Source organism: Sarcophilus harrisii, chromosome 6 (genome assembly GCF_902635505.1).
Source record: "Sarcophilus harrisii chromosome 6, mSarHar1.11, whole genome shotgun sequence".
Classification (NCBI taxonomy): domain Eukaryota; kingdom Metazoa; phylum Chordata; class Mammalia; order Dasyuromorphia; family Dasyuridae; genus Sarcophilus; species Sarcophilus harrisii.
The window spans coordinates 124,500,774-124,523,456 of NC_045431.1; the positions used below are offsets into that span (position 1 = coordinate 124,500,774).

The 22,683-nt window shown below is 33.4% G+C and overlaps 1 protein-coding gene across 44 annotated transcripts in view; it reads right to left on the reverse strand.

Annotated features, from left to right (window-relative positions):
• ANK2 (ankyrin 2) overlaps positions 1 to 22,683 on the reverse strand; it is an 819,525-nt gene that overhangs the window by 128,711 nt on the left and 668,131 nt on the right. For 40 of the 44 annotated variants that reach the window (XM_031944040.1, XM_031944043.1, XM_031944046.1 and 37 more), the window contains 5 exons: positions 14,161 to 14,259; positions 10,561 to 10,758; positions 7,325 to 7,423; positions 6,896 to 6,994; positions 1,701 to 1,799 (listed from right to left, as the gene is read on the reverse strand). In XM_031944040.1, coding sequence (XP_031799900.1) covers positions 1,701 to 1,799; positions 6,896 to 6,994; positions 7,325 to 7,423; positions 10,561 to 10,758; positions 14,161 to 14,259 — 594 coding nt within the window. The remainder of the gene's footprint in view (positions 1 to 1,700; positions 1,800 to 6,895; positions 6,995 to 7,324; positions 7,424 to 10,560; positions 10,759 to 14,160; positions 14,260 to 22,683) is intronic. The other 4 variants (XM_031944075.1, XM_031944050.1, XM_031944074.1 and 1 more) reach the window with 1 other exon arrangement.

Here is a 22,683-nt window from a genome sequence, read left to right on the forward strand (position 1 = left end):
GTAAAAATTTGATTTCCAAAGAATATAGACTCAAGTACCTATCCAAGGATAAAGATGAAAATAATTAAAAAGAGAAAACATATCTCAAAGTACATGTAGTATTATCTGCTTGTTAAAGGTAAGAAATGCTCCCAAGTCTTGAATTGGCATTCTATCATTCCTAAAGACTGAAAATTCTGAAGGCAGTCAAAAATTATGGGGAAGGATTAACAAGTTTTTTTTTTTTTTTTTTACCAAGAAAGTTTAGGGAATCATTAAAAAGTTGGAAAGAAAAATTTAAAAAAATCATGACTCAAGAAATATTTATTGATGATGTAGGTAATGATATGAACCTGAGAATTCATCTACGTAGAGAGCTTCTGGTGAGGAAATTCTTTTATCAATGTAGATCTGAAATTGTTTTTACCATTAATAGTCTTAGGGAGTTATCTGGAAAAATTGAAAAGATGGTTTCCACCGTCATCCCACAGACTGTAAGTGCATGTCAGAATCCTGAGTCAAAGATTTCTTGATCCAGAGACTGCAGCTCTATGCATTTATATCATGCTATGTTATATGGCTTACATATGTATAGTTACTTTTAAAAAAAACTGGAGCAAAAGCAATATAAATCTAATTTCAGAAAAAAAAAAAAGATAAAGTTCAGGTCTTAACTTGCAAAGCATTTCCTTCATAATATTCCTCTGAGATAGGCAGTAAATCTTCATTTTACAAAAAGAAAATGAAAATAAGTTGTGATGTATCCACAGACTTGAAGTTAGTAACTGACAGGTGGTGTAACTGAGCCCAGACACAAATCTAAAGTATTCTCGATTTTACTGATTCAAATCTAGAACATCCTTTCTACAGTCTCAGAAACAAGAGAGTCCAAATGTATAAAAGCACACCTGTCCAGAAGGATAAAGTGCATTCTATAAAACAGGAGGTGAAGCAGGTGAACAGGAGAAAAAATGGAAAATATAAGAATAGTGATTTTATAAGGAATTTATTGGCAAAGTTATAGAAACTTCTGTGACTTTCTTTGAAGTACAAATAGATGAAAATTGATACATATGAATATGAATAAGTACTATTTTTGTTGAAAGAAAGACATCCGAAGATAAACAAGATAATATTTGATAAATGCTTTGAAAAATGAAATACAAAAATCTTGTCATCTTCATGATACTCCATTACCCATCTTAGGGGCCTTTGCACTGGTCAGCCTAGGTCTGGAATGCCATCCCTCCTTCCTTATGTTTAATAGAGTCCTATGTTCCTTTAAGTTACATCCACGAACCATCTTCTCTGTATGAAGTTTTTCTCAAGCCCCATTATTGCTGCTGCTTTTCCTTACAAGCTACCTTATAATTAACCACTTTGTGGAGGGTGAGAGGATTGAAAGAGTGAGAGAAAATATACATATATTTTTATTTATTCACATTATATTCACATATTTTTATATAGACTTCTTGTCTCCATTTCTAGGATGTAAGCTCCTTGAGAGAGATTTTTTTGTAATTGTATTGAAGGCAACAAATACAGTGACTGGCACATAGAGTGCTTAATAAATACTTGTTGGTGACTGATATAAACTATATCATGAAACTGGTACTTAGCTCTCACTGTCAGATCATAACCCCATTCTTTAAATGGAGAAAACTTTGCACAATGGTAAAAAACAAACAAACAAAAAAAAAAAAAACAGTCCAGATACCTACCCTGGCTCTGGCATCCACAAGAGCACCATTTCTTAGAAGGCAACGGACTACTTCCACCTGCCCAGCCCGGGCTGCCATATGTAGTGCAGTCTCTCCACGCTGCCAGGAAACAAAGAGTCTTGAATCACAAATAAAACTAGTCTTCTGGAAAATCATAAATAATATGCCCATGGCACTGCAATACAGGAACATGTCAACGGATTGGAGAAGATCTAGATGGAAAAACTATAGGAAAAACATCTGAAACCTGTTTTTTCCAACATAGTTTCAATGTGTAATACACTTGTAAACTCATCTGAGCCTTCAGAGTCCATGATATACACAGCAGGGGAAATGGGATAGTAGGATGGTTTGCCAAGAAGATTGGGAAGCAGGATAGTTAAATTCAAAAACTCAACATAAAAATATTCTGTAGTGAGGTTATTTTTCTCATAGCACCATAAAGCAGTTTCTTATCCTAAAGTTCATAAACTTGTATGGTATTTAATATTTTAGTAATTATTTCAATTGATTCCATTATAATCCTATTTTATTTTATAGATTTTAATTCATTTTCTTTCCCATGTAATCTTTCCTTTTCTATTTGAAAATATTTTTAGTCACCCTAACATTTATATCTATATTTACTCATATATATATATATATATATATATATATATATATATATATACTTCTTTGAAGAGATTTCCTAGATTTTGGCTTCAGGTCAGGATTGTTGGGAGATTCACTGTGTCAAGAGGATGACCACCAGAGATTAGACAGACTCAGGTCATCAGAGCATGCAATTAAGACACAGTACTTAGCATGCTGAATTAAGCTGAAATTGGAGGGACAGGCAATAGATCTAAGAAAGAAATTAATAACAGTCAAGTTTGGAATGTTCTTTGCAAATGATTATAATCTGATCATCTTTTAAAATAAAAAAGCCATATAGTCCTGAATGAAGGCAGGAGGATAGACTAGATGGCCTAGCAACATTTTATTTACTATTCTGATAGAATCCTCTGATTCTATAGTTATGCATGGAAATGCCATAACAGATATACAGGTCAGAATTATTTTTAAAAATATTTCTGGTTTATCCTAAGTAGAATTAAGTATCTATCTATCTTCAACATGTTTCTTCCAAATTTAGGGAGTTATAATGAAAAACTTTGGGTTTATTAACCCCCCCCCAAAAAAAAAAGCTAAACAAACAGAAATCCAGAAGTGATTTGGTAAGATAAAACAAGAGGTCTGATATACTGATTATCATCAAACTCTGTTGATACATGAGACCTTTAATCAATGACTAGTTAATATTTAAAAGAGAAAAATCTGTCTCAAATTTCAAATACTTTATGCTAAAAGTCTCCATATTTTCTCAGGTTCCATACCATACATTAAGAAGAATGGATAAATAAATAGCAACTTTTCTGAAGTGCTGTCTAGAAATTAACATTGTTTCAATTCCTATATTTTATAATTGTTAAGCATTTCAAGATTTTTGCTCCTTGTAAACACAAGATTTCTTAGTGCTTCAAATTTACTGACCCACAGTCTCAAAATAGAAAAGAGTCAGTTTTTTAATACCAGTAATGAGACATCTTGATTGTTTTAATCAGGTCTTAAAATCGTATCTTATAAAATTTCCTGGTGAAAGCAGAGGATATGTTTAAATTCTGGAAGGGCCCAGTTTTTTGTTGTTGCTGTTGTTGTTGTTGCTGTTATTGTTTTTATAGAATAATAAATTCAAAGACGTATGGTAGGCCTATAGTACATTTCAAGCAATTCTCTCTTGCTTTTACCATATTTTCCATTAATATTTTATTTGAGAAAGCCAAATTATGCATGTATATGTATGTATATATAAATATATACATATATGGATATGAATACATACATATATGCAAATACATACAGTACTAGCTTTAAATAAAATATATATGTACATAGATACATATATATATGTATACACAAATACATATAGTACTAGCTTACTCGGTTTGAGGTTTAAATTTTAAGTTAGTGTCTTTCTGATTATTCTCCAATAATACCTAGTCATATTTTTCTTATTTTTACTAAATTAGTTTTGGGTGAGTGTATGAAAGATATATAGAGAAAAAATATTAATTTCTTTACTTTCTTCCTCTTTGCCATTAAAAACTAGCTTTGCTGACAAAAGAAGAAAATTTTTAAACAATTATCTGCAACAGGTATCTTAAAGTTGTTATTCTACTATTAGATTTAATTGACTATTAATAATCTATTGCTAGTTCTTGAAATATTGTCTTTGCTACCCATAGCCATAACTATAATAGCTAATTATAGCATTTGAACTATATGGATCAATAAAAGAAAAAAAAATTACCCATGTAAAGGACAGAACTGTCCAGGTAAATATCATCTTGAACTTAAAAGCTCTAACAAATGATTGTTCAAGTTACTATTTTATTCCCACTTAGAATTAACTTTTCCTCAAAAAAAGATTGGTGAGAAAATGAATATGTTCACATCTTAAATGAATTCCAAGTTTAATACCAACCCCATCTAATCAGCCAGCTGATAAAACTCACCCCACTGACAATGATGTCAAGTTACAGTATTGCCACATCAAATCAAAAAGCTGTCAAGTACAACAGAACACATCATATCATGTAATGCAACAGGATTTGAGGCAACATATGAATGATCTAGGCAAGGGGTGCATTTAGGGGTAGAAAGCTGACCAACTTGGAAATAGCAAAACAGGCAATAAGTATCCATATATTTTCTGAATCTGCTTCATAGAGGTTTTGATTACATTGAAGCTGTTCCCCCCTCCCCCAGAAGAGTTCACAAACATCCCATCTTTTGATGGACTTCCTATTGATGTTATCGTTCTAAAGATCCCATCTCCTTCTAAGTATAGCTGGCCGGTTTTTTGTTTGTTTGTTTTTGGTTTTTTTTGTACTTTACAATTTGCAAAACACTTCACAGATGTCATTTTATAGCTCTTTTAGTTAACAACCCTGTGAGATGGATAATACAGGTGTTACACTTGTACTTTTTGCAGATGACAAAACTTGGAGAGAGAATAGTTGAACTTAAGGAATTTGCCAAAGGCAATAGATTCAAGATCTGGTCCCAGGACTTTGACTGCAGGGCTCTTCCTGTTACATCACAACTGCCTTATAATTGAAAGGAAAGAAAAAGAATGCTTGAGTAAGATTATATTGTCAGTAATCTAAAATATGTATAGTGTGTGTGTATATGAGCTCCAACATATATAGATGTAGAGTTGAGACAGGGGAAAAGAATAAAAGGGAAAGAATGAATTCTCCTGAAATAAAGATTTCCTCATAGAGATGATTCTCAACCCTGGGTTTATGATATGCCAGAGTATGATTAATATTTTAAGGCACTATCCCAAAATTACCCCCAAAATTTATTTTAGTTTAATATGAAAAAATAAATTATGTACCATATATCACTTTTACTAGGAAGAATGGGCAAAATCCATCAAACAGCAATAAGATGCTATGATTTCTAAGTGACTAGAAATTACTCAATGAACAGGAAAATCATATACTTTGAAACATAGAGATCAAAAAAAGAAAAAAAATTACCCAATCTAAAAGACAGAACTGTCCAGGTAAATATCATCTTGAACTTAAAAGCTCTGACAAATGATATATATTCAATTTACTATTTTGCCTCCCACTTAAAATTAACTTTTCCTAAAAAAAAAAAAAAAAATTGGTGAGAAAATGAATATGCTCACATTTCCTAAAGATAGTGATACAATCTCATTTATAATGTTGATCTTAGCAAGACTCCCAAAATAATATTTTATAGGATTCCATGTAAAATCTCTGTTGAATCATAGACACATCATTTTGTATCATGCTTGCAATTTACATGAAAATTTTCACAGCATAAATGATCTAGAATTTTACAGAAGTATAAATAAGCACTTCATAGTTTTGGCGATATTTGCTGTATTCAAGCTTTTGGTTTCTGTTCAAAATGGTATTTGTAAATCACAGTATGAATAAAGAGGGTTTCATGGTAATTATATTCTATTAAAGCTGGTTTCATCAAGGACATAAAATAATTTGCATTCATATTAGAAATTTAAACACAAACTATAGAAACAATAACGTGCGAAAGACTACACACAAAAAGTTAAACTGGCCATTCTATTTCACAACCCAAATGGAATGAGACACCAAAAATATAGAAGCAACAGACAATAGAGACAATTTATAATGATGATTTAAAAAATTAAAATTTGTGGCAAATAATTGTTATGATATGAATTTGAAATAATAAATGGTTCAAAATGTCAAATAACAACTTCTTTGAAAAAGTAAATTTATTTCACTTAGCAAGTTATTTAGCTTTAGAATTAAAGGACATTAATTAATTTAGTTTAGTAAAGAGATTTTTAAAAAGTTAAAAAAAAAAGAAAATAAGACATAAAATAGGAAAAGAAAGGAAAGGAAAATGAGGTCAAATGCTAGACCAATCTGGCCAACAGAATAAAACTAACCTATCCAGCATGTATCAGAATTAAAAATCATCTGAAAATTAATGCTGGTTTGTGTTATACAGGAAAATCTGATATGAAGCAGTTATTTTAAGTAAACAGGACAAAAAAAGCTAGAGAATTGGCCGGGGGGGGAGGGGAAGGGGGGGACAATGAGGGGTTGATGATTGGGAAACAGTTACCACCATGCAATAAAAGAGAGGAAAGTTGTTCTCAACTAAAATGCTCTGGTCATTGGCTGTCTTTAGTTAGTTATTTGACAGGCTTCAAGGATTGTACTATATCATCCTGATTTTTGGACAAATGTTAGTTGGAATTATACTTTACTCAAGCAACCATGATGTTTCCTCCTGATTCTATCTTAGTCGATCTTTCTTTCACTTTCAGGGCAGCTTAAAAATGTTTTACTTTTAAATAAGGGCATTTGTCCCAAGAGGCTCAACATTTCCTATGTGGTTGCTTTTGATTTTATTTCCAAGCTATCCTTTCTCAAAAGCTAAGGAAATGCCTCCTGGATACATGTCTGGAAGTCTTACTAATCAGAAGTACATGACACGAAGACCTCTGGGGCAACTTAGCTGCTTGCTTTAACAGGTGCATGCACACACACACGAGACTATGCATACAAGCAAAACTCTCTCTCTCTCTTGCCCTCTCTGGTTATTCTATTCCAAGCCATACTCACAATGTTAGTGACATCTGGAGAGGCTCCATTTTGCAGCAGAAGGAGGACTATGTTCAGGTGGCCCATGAAAGCAGCCACATGTATTGGTGTGAGGCCAGACTGTGAAATAAAGCAATAGTAGTTTTACTCCTCTGCACAAGTGAGGGGCTTGGGGGCTTTTTTAGATAAAGAAAGCTGGAGTAAAAACAAAGAAGAGAAGATGGGCAAAGGGAGGAGGGGAAAGAGAGGAGAAAAGGATAGAAGAGGAGGGGAGAGGAGAGGAGAGGAGAAGAAAGGAGAGGAGAAGAAAAGAAAGAAGAGGAGAGGAGAGAAGAGGAGAGGAGACAAGAGGAGAGGAAGAGAGAAGAGGAGAGGAGAGGAAAGGAGAGGAGAGGAGAAGAGAGGAGAGGAGAGGAGCTGAGTTTTTGGACAAGCTGAAACATTTTCTACCTCTGTTATAGCCTGGATTGAAGCCCCATATTTCACCAGAAGTTCCATGACTTTGATGCGGTTTTTCTTGCACGCAATGTGCAGTGGAGTAAAACCATTCTGTGCAGGAGACAATCAAGTTAGTTGAAAACATGCAGATACAGAACTGTCATACAACTCCATGCTGGCACATTGCAGGCAATAGCGTTACCTCATCACAGAGTGTGACCAGGGCTGCTCACATCCTTCTGAGTTACACAGGGAGGTAATAGCAGCAATCCTGCACTCCTGTGATACTGGACATCCCCCTCCTCCCAAAAAACCCCAGAAAACTGGCCTTTGTACCCCAATGCTGGAGTGTTTTTGAAAAGGGAGATGAAGAAGGTTTTCTCTTTGGAGGAGCAAAGAAGACAATGGTGATTTTTTTTTTTTTGGTGAAGCAATTGGGGTTAAGTGACTTGCCCAGGGTCACACAGCTAATAAATGTTAAGTGTCTGAGACCAGATTTGAACTCAGGTCCTCCTGACTTCAGGGCTGGTGCTCTATCTAGTACTTTCTAGCTGTTTGACAATAGTGGTTCTTTCAGTAGTTCTAAGAAGTGGCCAGCAATCAAATTGCAATTGGTCAACTGTAAAAATGTCTGCTTTCCTCACAGACTTTGTAGGAAAGAAAAAGTTTGTTAGTAAGTAGATAAGTTTTAAACTATATGAATAGCTTATTTGTTTCCCCCTGAAAATAAAAATCTATGGTTCTTTCCCTAAATCATGTTTATGTTTCCCTTATTTATTTTCTGCTATTCTCCTAGGAGTTACCAGTGAAATATGATTATAAACCTATACCTAAGCTTTTATATTTATATATGTATGTATATGTATTTTATAATTATGTTTTTCACATTAAAATTTTTTGAACTCATTGATTTGGAGCCTTTATAAGATAAACTATTGCTATCCTCCAGCTGGGGATTTTGCTCTCTTAATTAATAAATTAAAATAAGGCCTCCATATTTATTTTTACAGCCCAAGTTTCATTCTGCCTAATTCAGGAATTGAACCTGTGATGCCTATACTGCTCTAGTTGGGGACTAGCTGATATTTTTATATATGAAATATGACCATAAAGTAATGAGACATTTAAAAATCTCCAAATTTCTCTAATTATAATGAATACTTTATATACAGTTTTTCATTATATCTAGGTCTGAGAAAGTATTTTTTAATTTTTAAAAAATTAACCTAAAAAAGCAAAAGTAAAATATGCCCTTTAAACAGCTATTTCTATTCTGGTATATCTGAGTACTTAATTTTATCAATCAATGGCAACTTAAGCATTTTTTGCTGCCAAGATTCCTTTTCATCTTTTGGTAGGAACTGGTGGCCTATTTCAGAATGAATCCACCTAATTTTAGATGGGCATCTCAACAGGCTGGTAGCAGGGGACAATTTTCAGTAGCTCCCAGAGACTTTAGCCCTGACCCAATTATAGAGGGGTTGCAATCTATGCTGGAGGCAGTAAAACCTATACTGACAAAAATTCCAGCTCTGTAGTTGCGATTAAAGAAGTCAAATAGTTATTATAAGACATTTTTTAAAGAAACTTGCAGCTGACTTACAGACGATTAGAATACACTCCTAAGAACAAAGTTGGATGAAATGACAGACCTTTTGAGTCACTGACAGCTCTTAAGAAATTTATTAATAAAGGTCAAGCTTACAGCTTTATAATCAAATTAAAACTATTTGAATTAGTCACATTAATGTAATTTAGTCTAGCTGATAGTCAAAAAGAGTTAATATACTTGAAATATACCAGGATGTTTGTAATTTTCCTATTTCACATCAGTTAACACATATAGCATGACAGTTCTCAGGAAAATATAAGGTCTTACTTAAGCTAATGAATGATAATCACTAAGAGATTATATACATAATGGACTCACTCATTATTTTTTTCTTAACTTAGGAGTTTTAGCATTAACCTCCCCACATTAACCCCATGTCAACATATAAAATATACATACACAATGTAGTATGTCTGTGTAGTTCATATGTATTCTCATTTCTTGGTTACTGTATCTGACATAAATTTGATTTATTTTCTATTAACAAAACTATTTTCTTCTTTTGGGAGTAATGACTTCATAAACTGCCTTTGCTGCCTCTGAAATCTAGGGGTTCTATTTCAGGATTCTAAACAGGAAAATTTTAATTTTGAATGCTAATGATCTTGGTTTTACATAGGAATATAAGCTTTTTGGAACTATATTAAGTGAAAAGAATGAATTTTCTATTAGTTTGGGAATTAGCAAACATGAATCATAAATATGTTAGAAATATAGCAGGTCTTTTCAATGGATACTGTTAAGCTAGTCCATGCTTAACTATGAATAAAGCAAGATGATTGATTAAATGATTAGTTTTAGAAAACAAGCATAGTTGTGATGGCAGCTCTTTCCAACTTTCATTTTCAATGTGAATTGGAAATAAAATAAAAATACTTATTAAAGTGTTTAGAAAAAAATATATCAATTCCCTGGCCCCCTTGAATCAATTTGTCCAGAAAAAAAAAAATCAGTTATCATTCACAGGGTTTTTCTTATCTAATTTTATTTACAAAGTCAAGTGACCAGTCAATTAAATTGTAGACAGCCATATATAATCCCAAAAGTCTTAGTGCCGTTTTAAACTTTGACAACTTAAAAGTTCTGATACTTAAAGATTGCACCAAGACTTTTGACACACCCTATATTGATTTTAATAAACATCTTTAATTGCCCAACGAAAATATACTTCAACAAAGTATCAGATGTGAATGAAAATAAAGAACTGATATTTTCCTTCTAATTTAGAAAATACTTCCTAAATTCACCATTTTTAACTCTTGTTTTCCTTTTTAAGAAAAAAAAATCTCAATAATTTCCTATATTCAAGTTAACATACCCTATAAGCACCTGAAAAATTGAAACAATTTACTTCTGCCTTCTTGTAATTCCTTTTAACCTCAAGGGTTAGTGTGTTTGCAACAAATGGACTTCAGTAATAATGTCAGTGACCTCTTAAATCTATGCTGTTTTACCATCAGAAAACAGCCAAAAAAGAAAAAAAAAACCTAAAAGAAGAAGGAGCATGATGTATGATAAGTAGGATAGGAATGTCTTTGTCCTATTTTTCCCTATTTTTGTTTGCATGATCAGTGAGTAAACATTGAGTTGATAACCCCCTTTTGTGTTTCATTGAGGTGGAGTGGGCCATGTTTACCAAGGCTCTGGCGTTAGGATTAGCTCTCTTGTCCAGGAGAAGTTTGGTCACACGGTAGTGGCCACAGTGTGCAGCAACATGGAGGGCAGTCAGATAATCCAGGGTGACATCATCCACTGGGGCCTTATGCTGTAGCAGATGTTTCACACATTCAACATGGTCTCCTTGCGCAGCCATGTGAAGTGGAGACAGTCCATTCTAAGCAAGAAAAAATACCAGAAAACCACTAAGAATGGATTCCATAAATTTTCTCTTCTAACTTGGTTACTGGTACAGAAATCCACAGTAGCCTGAACACTTTAAATATATGATATAACTTTTAGTTCTAAGCAAGAAAAAATACCCAGAAAACCACTAAGAATGGATTCTATAAATTTTCTCTTCTAACTTTGGTTACTGGTACAGAAATCCACAGTAGCCTGAACACTTTAAATATATGATATAACTTTTAGTGTCCTGAAAATTTACATTTCTAAGCATTACTTGAATTAAGAAGCTTGACATTGTCCAGAAATTTTCCTAAATAAGTATTGCTCTTTACTAAAAAGCAAGATACTTGACTCCTAGGTTCTGGCACTTTCACAAACTCAAGTAAAACGTTTTATTTACACACTCTGGGGTTAGTTAAAACAATTACATCATTTTTAAGGTCTCTATCAACTCTTCAGTCTTACATTCCACAACTGAATATGCTCTAAATGAAATAAGAAGTTGGGTATTTCAGAACCACATTGAGTGAATAGCTTTTGACTCAAAGATAACAGGAGATCCACAGTTCTAAGATGGAGAGTTCATCATTTCTGTATACTTAAACATAATCCTACACATCAGGGTAGGATGTGTTGGATAAATCACTTAAATTCTTTGGAACTCATAATTTTTATCTGTAAAATGGGGAGGTATGAGGATTTCTAAAATTTCTTCCAACTCTTCCCCTCTATGCTTTTGATTCCCACTGTCTCATTTTTAGTTTTTTTCAGTGTCAAAACCAAAACCTTTGAAAGCTGTTAGTGAATAGTGTTTGTCTTAATGTGAAAAAATTGTGTTCAAACTCCAAGTCTGGAACTTAAAAACTTGTTGGCATAGATGTGAAGTAAATGCTTTAAAAAAGTAGAACTGGCTAAATGGAAAAAAAGATACAAAAGCTCACTGAAGAAAATAATTCCTTAAAAATTTGAATTGGGCAACTGGAAACTAATAATTTTATGAGACATCAAGAAACAATTAAATAAAATCAAGAGAATGAAAAAAGGACATAATGTGAAATATGTTGTTGGAAAAAAACAGAAATGAAAAAAATAGACTCAGAAGAAATAATTTAAGAATTATTGGAATACCTGAAAATCATGATCAACAAAAGAGCCTACACACCATCTTTCAAGAAATCATCAAGGAACACTGCCTTGATATTCTAGAACCAAAGAGTGAAACAGAAATTGAAAGAATCCACCAATCACCTCCTAAAAGAGATCTCAAAATGAAAACTTCTAGAAATAATATTGCTAAACTCCAGACCTAGCAGGTCAAAAGGAAAATAATGCAGGCAGCCAAAAAGAAACACTTCAAATATTGTGGAGCCACAGCCAGGATAATACAAAATTTAGCAGCTTCTACATAAAGGATAAGAGGGATTGGAATATGATATTCCAGAGGGCAAAAGACAATGAAGAATCACCTACGCACAAACAAAGTGTAATCTTTCAAGGGAAAAAGTGGAAAATCAATGAAATAAAGAACTTTCAAGTATTCTGTTGAAAAGACCCAAGCTGAACAGAAAGTCTGATTTTCAATTACAAGATACAAAAGAAGCATAAACAGGTAAACAGCAAAGATAAATCATAAGATATTCTATCTGGTTAACTATATTTCTAGCTGAGAAAATGATATTTATCATTCCTAAAAATCTCATTCTTAGGGATATAGAAAGGCTATACATAGCAGATGTATGAATTGAATGTACAAGTGTGATTATCAAAAAAATATATAAAATCTAGGATGAGAGAGAAAAATGCATTGGGAAGAAGGGGAAAGGTAAAAGTCGAATGGGACAAATTATCAGACATAAAAGAGGACTGAAAAAAATTTTACAAGAGAGGGGAAAATGGGGGAAAGAGGGAGGAGAGCATGTGAATCTTACTTTCATTGGAAATGGCTCAAAGAGGGAATAATATACACATTCAGTTGAGTGTAGAAATCTTTCTTACCACACAGAAAAATGGGAAAGGAAGGGGATAAGAAAAGGGGGAGACTGGCATTACTGAGCTGGTGAAAGAAAGGTCAGTTTAGGGGAGGGAAAGGTCAAAAACAACACTTCTAAGAATGGACAGGGTAAAAGGAGAGAGTAGGATAAATAGGAAGAAAATAGGATGGAGGGAAATACAAAATTGGTAATCATTATTGTGAAAACAAGTTTTTATACTGGGTTTCTCTGATAAAGACTTCATTTCTCAAACAAATTAGAAAACAGTCAGATTGTTAGAAATAAGATCCAGTCCTCACTGATAAATAAAAAGATAGATCAGAACAGGCAGTTTTCAGGCAAAATAATCAGAGCTATATGTAAATCACTATTGATGAAGATATACAAATTAAAACAATTTTAACTTATTTCTTCACACTTGTAAAATTGCCTAATATGTCATAAAAGGAAAATAACAAATGTTGGAGGAAGTTGTGAATTGATTCAACTATTCTGGAGAGCAATTTGGAACTATGGCCAAAGGAATATAAAAGTGTATATACCCTTTGACTAAGCAATACCTCTACTAGGTCTATACCCAACAAAGATAAAAAAACAAAAGGGAAAAGGACTTATGTGTATAAAAACATTTTTAGCAGCTCTTTTAGTGATGGCAAAGAATAGGAAATTTCCAAAAATGTCCATAAATTGGGGAATAGCTGAACTTGGGAGGAAAAACAGAAAGAAGGAAAGGAGGGATAACAGGAAAGAGAGAAGACGGGGGAGAAAGAAGGAAAGAAAAAGAAGGAAAGAAGGAAAATCATTGGGTCAGTTCCTATCCTTATGTAAAAAAAGACTATAACATTAAAATATAGAACTATGCATGAATATGAATGCAGATATTTTAAGTTTTAAATAGTAGGAAAATTTCATTAAAAAGCAAAACTGCTACTGGATTTCATGGTGCATGCCTAGAACCTTTGCTGCTGGGAAGACTGAGGTTAATGGTTTGCTTAAGTTCAGAGTTCAAGAGTTTTGAGCTGAGGTAGGGCCAAAGCCATTGGAGTGTCTGCATTAAATTCAGCACTGATATAAAGTAAGTTACTGTAATAGGGGATGACCAGGCAGTGTAAGAAGGTTCTAACTCAGCCAGTTTGGAAAAACCAAGCAGATTAAAGTTTCCATGATGAACAAAAATATTAGGATAATATGAGTAGCTGCTATACTTCTGGCTTAGGCAACATAAAGAAACTCAATCTCCAAAACAACACACACACACACACACACACACACACACACACACACACACACATATACACTCAAATCAGAGGAAGATAAATGTCCAATAAATGGACAAATTTTACAACCAAAAAGCAGTTTGATGATCATCCAAAGTCACTGACTTTCCTGGAGAAACTCACCTTGGTCCTTGCCAGCAAGGGGGCTCCTCGTTCTAAAAGAAGTTCTACTACCTGGTCATGCCCACTCCGTGCTGCACAATGAAGTGGTGTCAGCCCATCCTGATAAGAGAATTACAAGATGACATCAATGGAGCATGTCTTTTTTCTTTTCTTTTCTCTTTTAGCCAATGTTACCAAGTAAGTAAATGTCCATAATTCCTACTTGCTCAATCAAAAAGTAAAAAATTAATCATATATATGTATATGTGTATAAATATCTATATGTGTGTCCACATTTAACTATAGCCTTCTTTAAAGGGGATGGGAAGGGAAGGAGAAAAAATAAAGGAAAAAGTGCACAGAAGAAAACAAAAGAAAACCAACAAGGAAACAAAATTTTTTGAAATGGGCAGTTTTAAAAGCAATGTGTGGTCTTTATTATATATGTTTTCTTGAAATGGAAATTTATTGTTTTATATTGAATCCTCTCTTATGTTCTGTTGTGTAAATGACAATTTTTTTTCGTTTATCATTTTGTATTTAAGTTTTACATATATAAAAAATTTCCAAGAAAAAGAAGAAACAGGGAAGGAAAAAGAAAATATTAACCTTCCCATCTCCTCCATCAAAATAACTTGATGGATGAAATTTCCTGGCCAATCAGCCAGTTACTTATTCTGAAAGGTCAAAAAGAAAGTTGTGTAGTCTCATGGAAGCAGATATCTCTCATGTCTTTCTACTATCCTTTCCCCTTTCCCTTCTGTTTTCTTTGCTTGCTTTGGGAATTCCCTGTTTAGTGCTTAACTCAACAATAACCTAGGCATTTTCTCACAAATGATTTTAGTTCTGCTTGGATCTGCAGTTGTCAGCTGAAAATTTGTCATAATTATATTAAAAGATATGGCACAAAAACTGTCTAAAAATGCAAAAGGGTGGCAGAGTTTTCTCGGGACTATATGTTCAAATCAGAACATTCCTAGAATTGAGCAAACTTAAAAGACTCCTGCTTTCTGAGAAAGAAGAAACTTGAATAAAAGATGAGGCTGTTCTCACTAAATCTGCTGTAATGGCAGCCTTTCTCTGTAGTATGTTTTTTGGTGAAAAATACCTTGGTAAATCTACTCATGCATAGAATACCTAAAAATACTCCAAAAAATGGGTTAATAAAATAGTTACTATTCCTTGTACTATTTCCTGGGACCTAGGGTAGGGGAAAAGGAGAGTAAGAAATAAAGAAAGAATGAGAAGGTTTAAAATAACAGTTAAAAGACAACCAAAATAAATTCATATATACTAAAGTATGAACACTTTTGAACCTTATTGTTAATTCTGTTAATATAAGAAGCAAGCACACATCCAGCACTATAACATTCAATGAGAGAGTTCTTTCTTTGAAGAGAAAGCAATTTTTAAAAAAATTTACATTTATACCATAATTTTCATCCTTATACGTAAGTAGGTACACACACACACACACACACACACACCCACACACACACACACACACTCAAAAACACTCAAAAACACATAACTGGCAGAGAAGGACTAAAATATATTTAAATAAGGCACTTACTTTGATCTCTAAGGACAGTTTTCTAACACCTTTCATCAGGCCATTGCTCCATCCAAAAATCATGAAAAGACTCCCCAATCACTACAAAATATACTCTCCTCAGTTGGTATTTAGGCTCTTCTAGAATCTATCACCAATTTAGCTTTTTTTCAGATTTATTTGCTGCTTCTCTACTCCAGCCAATCTGGCTCACTCACTAACTTCACAATCCTTACATATGACCACCTATGCCACTGTGTTCACAATTGGGGAAAAAATACATGAAAGGGGAGGATGAAAATGGCAAAGGTAGCCCTGAGGGGCATGACAGAAAAGTCCAGTGAGTCTGTAGAAGGAACTTCAGTAGTTGTCACACCCTGAATAGATGAAATTTCTTAGATGATGTAAATATGTTGGGATCATGTCTACTCCCAACTAAGTGCTAGGGTATCCTTCTTGAATATCCTTTTTATGCTGCTGCTCAATTATTTTAACTGCTGAATGAATTATGAGTGCCTCATTTTTCATGCCAACAGAAAACCTGAGCCTAGTCTGAGTCAGGTCTATCTCTGGATTCCTGGATTCCTTTTCTATATCCTCCCAAAAAGTCATTCCTTATAAGAAGAAAGTTTTAAAATAAATAATAAAAAGGGAGGAAAAATCAGCACAACTGATCAATACATTAAAAAAAAAATCTGACAATAATATGTAATGTCCCACACCTATAGACTAAAGAAATAGAGAAAGATATTTTCTCACATTGCTTCTTTGGAGCCAAGCTTCTTCTTTATAGTTTTGAAACATTTATTCACAGCTATTTTGAGGTTGCTTTTTCTTAAAAGTATTCCAACTCCTACCTGTTAAACTCATTTGACATGAAAAACAAAGCTAAGTAGCTATAGTCTTTTTCTTTGCTGAAGGCAAACATCTTCCTCATTCTAAAAACAAAACAAACAAAAAATCTTTACCCATATGGATGGCTTTAGGAGAGAAGGTAGTAGACTTGAGAGATAGGAAGATCGAAGTTCAAATGTTGCCTCACCTGCAGTGCCCTGGACAACCTCTCTCAGATTCAGTCCAACAGTTTTAAAGATAACCCCTACCTCAAATGACTATTATGAAAACTGAATGAGATATCATACGTACACATACAGAAGAATACACACATTTTGTATGTATACAATACATACATAATTTATACATACAATACATACATAATTTACTCTGCAAATCTTAAAGCATCATACATAGATATTGTTATTATTATTAGGCCCTTTGAGTTGGTATTTTGTCTTTCTCTACCCCTAAGTGGACAAACTAACTAAAAGAAAAAAAATCATCTACACTTGATTCCTCCAATTCCTTCCACTTCCCACTCATTCTTTAATCCTTTCCTTTTTTAAAAAATAATATTATTTTTTATTATTATTATAACTTTTTATTGACAGAGCTCATACCAGGGTAATTTTTTACAACATTATCCCTTGCACTCACTTCTGTTCCGATTTTTCCCCTCTCTCCTTCTACCCCCTCCCCTAGATGGCAAGCAATCCTATATATGTTAAATATGTCACAGTACATGCTAGATACAATGTATGTGTGCAGAACCAAATAGTTCTCTTGCTGCACAGAGAGAATTGGATTCAGATGGTAGAAATAACTCAGTAAGAAAAACAAAAATACAAACAGTTTGCATTCATTTCCCAGTGTTCTTTCTTTGGGTGTAGCTACTTCTATCCATCATTGATATTAAACTTTAGGCCTTTGTCAAAGAAACCTTTAAATTTTCTTCAACAATCGTTTTGAAGTAATAAATCTCCTGGCTCATTTCATTAGCATGTTATGTAAGTCTCCCAACCTTCTGTATTCATCCTGCTGGTCATTTCTTAAAAACAATAATCCCATTTTATTTTCCACAATTTACCCAACCCATTCTCCAATTGATGGGCATTTTTTTTCCGTTTCTGACCCACTACAAAGGGCTCCACAAAACTTTTGGAATACAGGTCCTTTTTTCTTTAGTATGTTTTGGGTAAAACTTGTGCCTCTGGATAAAGGGTACGTTGATAACTTTTGGGCATAACCGATTGTTCTTCAGAATGGTTTGGTTCCAATCCACCCAACAATGCATCAGTGTCGAGTTTTCCCCATCCTCCAAATTCACATTATTTTTTCCCTGTCATCTTAAATCGCAGGTGTGTAGTGGTATCTCAAGTTTCTTAATTTTTTTCTCTGATCAATAATTTGGCCTTTTTCACAGGTATTAATACTTTCAATTTCTCATTTAAATTGTCTATTCCAAATCCTTTGAACATTTACAATTGGAGAATCATTTCATAAATTGAGTCAATTTCATATATTTTTTGGAAATAGGCCTTTATCAGAACCTTTAACTATAAAGATGTTTTCCCAGTTTTTGCTTCCCTTCTAATCTTGTTTGAAGTTTTTTTGTTTGGCTTTTTTAATTTGATATAATCAAAATTTTCTATTTTGTGAAGTTGGTCTCTAGTTCATCTTTTGGTCCAAATTTTCCTCCTCAGTCTGAAATTAATTATTTTTAATAATTCATTTTTATCCTTTCCTAACCCATTTGATCTTATCTTGGTAATTTGTTCGTTGGGTTGATCCTTTTCCCTTAATTTATTTCAGGGTTTTGTCAAATGAATTTTATCCCAAAAGTTGGATCTTTGGGTTTTCAAAATAGTTTTAAAGGATTTTTTATTTGAACCTAACCTATTCCACTAATCAACTAATCTATTTCTTAGCGTACCAAATGGTTTTGGTGCTGCTTTATAATATAGTTTTAGATCTTTAAATTTTCATTTGATTTTTTTTCATTAATTCCCTTGAATTCTCGACCTTTTTTCTTCCATATGAATTTTTTTTTTATTTTTCTAGAATTAAAATATTTTCTTAAGTCTGATTGGTATAGCATAAATAAATAGATTAGTTTAGGGGTATTTCATCTTTTTTATATTTCATATCCAAAAGATTTAATATTTTCCAATTATTTAAGTCTGACTTTTTTGTTGGAAAGTTTTTTTATTTTTCATATAATTCCTATTTTCTTTGGAATGATTCCCAAATTTTCTCTTGGAAAGTTATTTTGTAATTTCTTTGTATCTCTTGCTGTTGGATTTTGTTGGTGATGTATAAAAATGCTGAGGATTTATGGGGATTTATTTTGTATCCTGCAATTTTGCTAAAGTTATGAATTATTTCTAATAGCGTTTTGGTAGAGTCTCTGGGGTTCTCTAGGCATACCATCATATCACATCTGCAAAGAAGGATAGTTTGGTTTCCTCATTGCCTACATTAATTCCTTTAATCTCTTTCTCAACTCTTATTGCTGAGGTTAGTGTTTCTAATACAGTATTGAATAATAATGGTGATAGTGGGCAACCTTGCTTCACTCCAGATCTTACTGGGAAAAGTTCTAGTTTTTCCCCATTGCATATGATGCTTACTGATAGTTTTAAATATATGCTCCTGACTATTTTAAGGAAAAGTCCATTTATTCCTATCCTCTCAAGTATTTTTATTAGGAATGGATGTTGGATTTTATCAAATGCTTTTTCTGCATCTATTGAGATGATCATACGGTTTTTGTTAGTTTGGTTATTGATATAGTCGATGATGCTAACAGTTTTCCTAATGTTGAACCAGCCTTGCATTCCTGGTATAAATCCTATTTGGTCATAGTGTATTATCCTGGGGATTATTTTCTGTAATCTTTTTGATAATATTTTATTTAAGATTTTAACACCAATATTCATTATGGAGATTGGTCTATAATTTTCTTTCTCTCCTTTCAGCCTACGTGGTTTAGGTATCAGTACCATGTCTGTGTCATAAAAGGAGTTTGGTAGGACTCCTTCAATCCCTATTTTTTCAAATAGTTTATATAACTTTGGAGTTAATTGTTCTTTAAATATTTGGTAGAATTCACATGTGAATCCATCTGGTCCTGGGGATTTTTTCTTAGGGAGTTGGTTAATAGCTTGTTCTATTTCTTTTTCTAAGATGGGACTGTTTAGGATATTTACTTCTTCCTCTGTTAATCTGGGCAAGCTATATTTTTGAAGGTATTCTTCCATTTCATTTAAGTTGTCGAATTTATTGCCATAAAGTTGGGCAAAGTAACTCCTAATTATTGCTCTAATTTCCTCTTCATTAGTGGCGAGTTCTCCCTTTTCATTTTTAAAACTAACAATTTGATTTTCCTCGTTCCTTTTTTTAATCAGATTTACTAAGGGTTTGTCTATTTTATTGGTTTTTTCATAGAACCAACTCTTAGTTTTATTAATTAATTCAATAGTTTTTTTTACTTTCAATTCTATTGATCTCTCCTTTTATTTTTAGAATTTCAAGTTTAGTGTTTGACTGGGGATTTTTAATTTGTTCCTTTTCTAGCATTTTTAGTTGCAAGCCCAATTCGTTGACCTTCTCTTTCTCTATTTTATGCAAGTAGGCCTCTAGAGATATGAAATTTCCCCTTATTCCACTTTGGCTGCATCCCACACATTTTGGTATGATGTCTCATTATTGTCGTTTTCTTGGGTGAAGTTATTAATTATGTCTATGATTTGCTGTTTGACCCATTCATTCTTTAGTATGAGATTATTTAGTTTCCAATTATTTTTTGGTCTACTTTCCCCTGGCTTTTTGTTGAATGTCATTTTCATTGCATTGTGGTCTGAAAGGGATGCATTTACTATTTCTGCTTTACTGCATTTGAGTTTGAGGTTTTTATGTCCTAATATATAGTCAATTTTTGTACAGGTTCCATGAACTGCTGAAAAGAAAGTGTACTCCTTTCTGTCTCCATTTCGTTTTCTCCAGAGATCGATCATATCTAACTTTTCTAGTATTCTATTTACCTCTTTGACTTCTTTCTTATCTATTTTGTGGTTTGATTTATCTAATTCTGAGAGTGCAAGGTTGAGATCTCCCACTATTATAGTTTTGCTGTCTATTTCTTCTTGCAGCTCTCTTAATTTCTCTTTTAAGAATTTAGATGCTACGCACTTGGTGCATATATGTTTAATATTGATATTGCTTCATTATATATGCTGCCCGTTAGCAAGATATAGTGCCCTTGCTTATCTCTTTTAATTAGATTAATTTTTGCTTTTGCTTGATCTGAGATCAGGATGGCTACCCCTGCTTTTTTGACTTCACCTGAAGCAGAGTAGATTCTGCTCCAACTTTTTACCTTTACTCTGCATGTATCTCCCTGCTTCAGGTGTGTTTCCTGTAAACAACATATTGTAGGATTATGGCTTTTAATCCATTCTGCTAACTGCTTCCTTTTTATGGGGGAGTTTACCCTGTTCACATTTATGGTTAAAATTACCAATTCTGTATTACTTGCCATCTTGTTAACTAACTTACCCTGTTTATGCTTTTCTCCCTTCTTTCCCCCTTCCCCCCCTTCCCAGTATTAAACTTGTCAGCACCACTTGCTTCTCACAGCTCTCCCTTTTTGGTATCCCTCCCCCCCCCCCACCTTAGAGTTCCTCCCCCTATCTTGCTCCTTTCCCTCACAGTTTCCGCATTCCCTTCCACTTAGCTTATTCCTTCTCTTTTCACTTTTCCCTTCTCAGAGACTTTTCAGTGAGGTGGGAGAATTTTCACTATTAATTGAATATGTCTACAATTTTTCTTTTAAAGCCAATTCTGATGGCAGTAAGATACCCATTATATTCATCCCCCTCCATTCTTTCTCTTAGATATAATAGGTTTCCTTTGCCTCTTTGTGAGATGTAGCACCCCCACTTTATCCTTTTTCTGGTACAATGTCCTTTCGACCTCTAGTTTCTAGAACAAGGTATACATGTATTCTTTATACATCTTTATAGCAGAAATATAGTTCCCAAGATTTCTTTTTACCTTTTTAGGTTTCTCATGAGTTCTATATTTGTAGATCAACCTTTTTGTTAAGTTCTGGTTTTTTCATCAGAAATAGATTAAATTCACTTATTTTGTTGAATGTCCATCTTCTTCCCTGGAAAAAGATGCTCGTTCTGGCTGGGTAAGTTAGTTTTAGTTGCATACCAAGTTCCTTAGCCTTTCAGAATACCATATTCCAGGCCCTTCGATCTTTTAATGTGGATGCTGCTAGATCCTGGGTGACCCTTATTGTGGTTCCTCTATATTTGAATTGTTTTTTTCAAGCCACTTGCAATATTTTTTCCTTCGTCTGAGGGTTCTGGCATTTGGCCACTATATTTCTTGGTGTTTTGATTTTAGGATCCCTTTCAGTAGGTGATCAATGAATTCTTTCAATGTCTATTTTACCCTCTGCTTCTATGACTTCTGGGCAGTTCTCTTTGATAATTTCCTGGAAAATAGTGTCCAGGCTCTTTTTTTCATAAAATTTTCTGGGAGTCCAATAATTCTCAGATTGTCTCTCCTAGACCTATTTTCCAAGTTTGTTGTTTTCCCAAAAAGGTATTTCACATTTTTTTCCAGTTTGATTTTTTTGGTTTTGCTTGACTGATTCTTGTTGTCTCCTCAAGTCATTCAATTCCATTTGTTCGATTCTGATTTTCAATGAAGTGTTTTCTTCACTCACTTTTTTATATCTTTTTCTAATTTTCCAATTGAGTTGTTTTGTTCTATGGAATTTTTTTCCATTTTGCCAATTTTATTTTTTAGAGAGTCATTTTCTGTTTCCAGTTCACTAATCCTATTTTTCAAGGATTTGATTTGTTATCCACTCTGTCTTTAAATGAGTGGGATGACTTCTCCAAACCAAGCCTTCCTCTCTTCTTCCCATTTTTCTTGTAGCTCTCTTGTGAGAGCCTTTTTAATTTCTTCTATGAGATTTATCTGTGCTGAGGAACAGATGATCTCCTCCTTTGGGGATTCACCTGGAGACAGTTGTTTTTAGTCTCCTCCTGCTCTCTCTCCGTATAGAAGCTGTCAATGGTTAAGGTTAAGGTCCTTTTCAATTTTTTGCTCATTTTGTCAGAGAAGAATCAAAGACA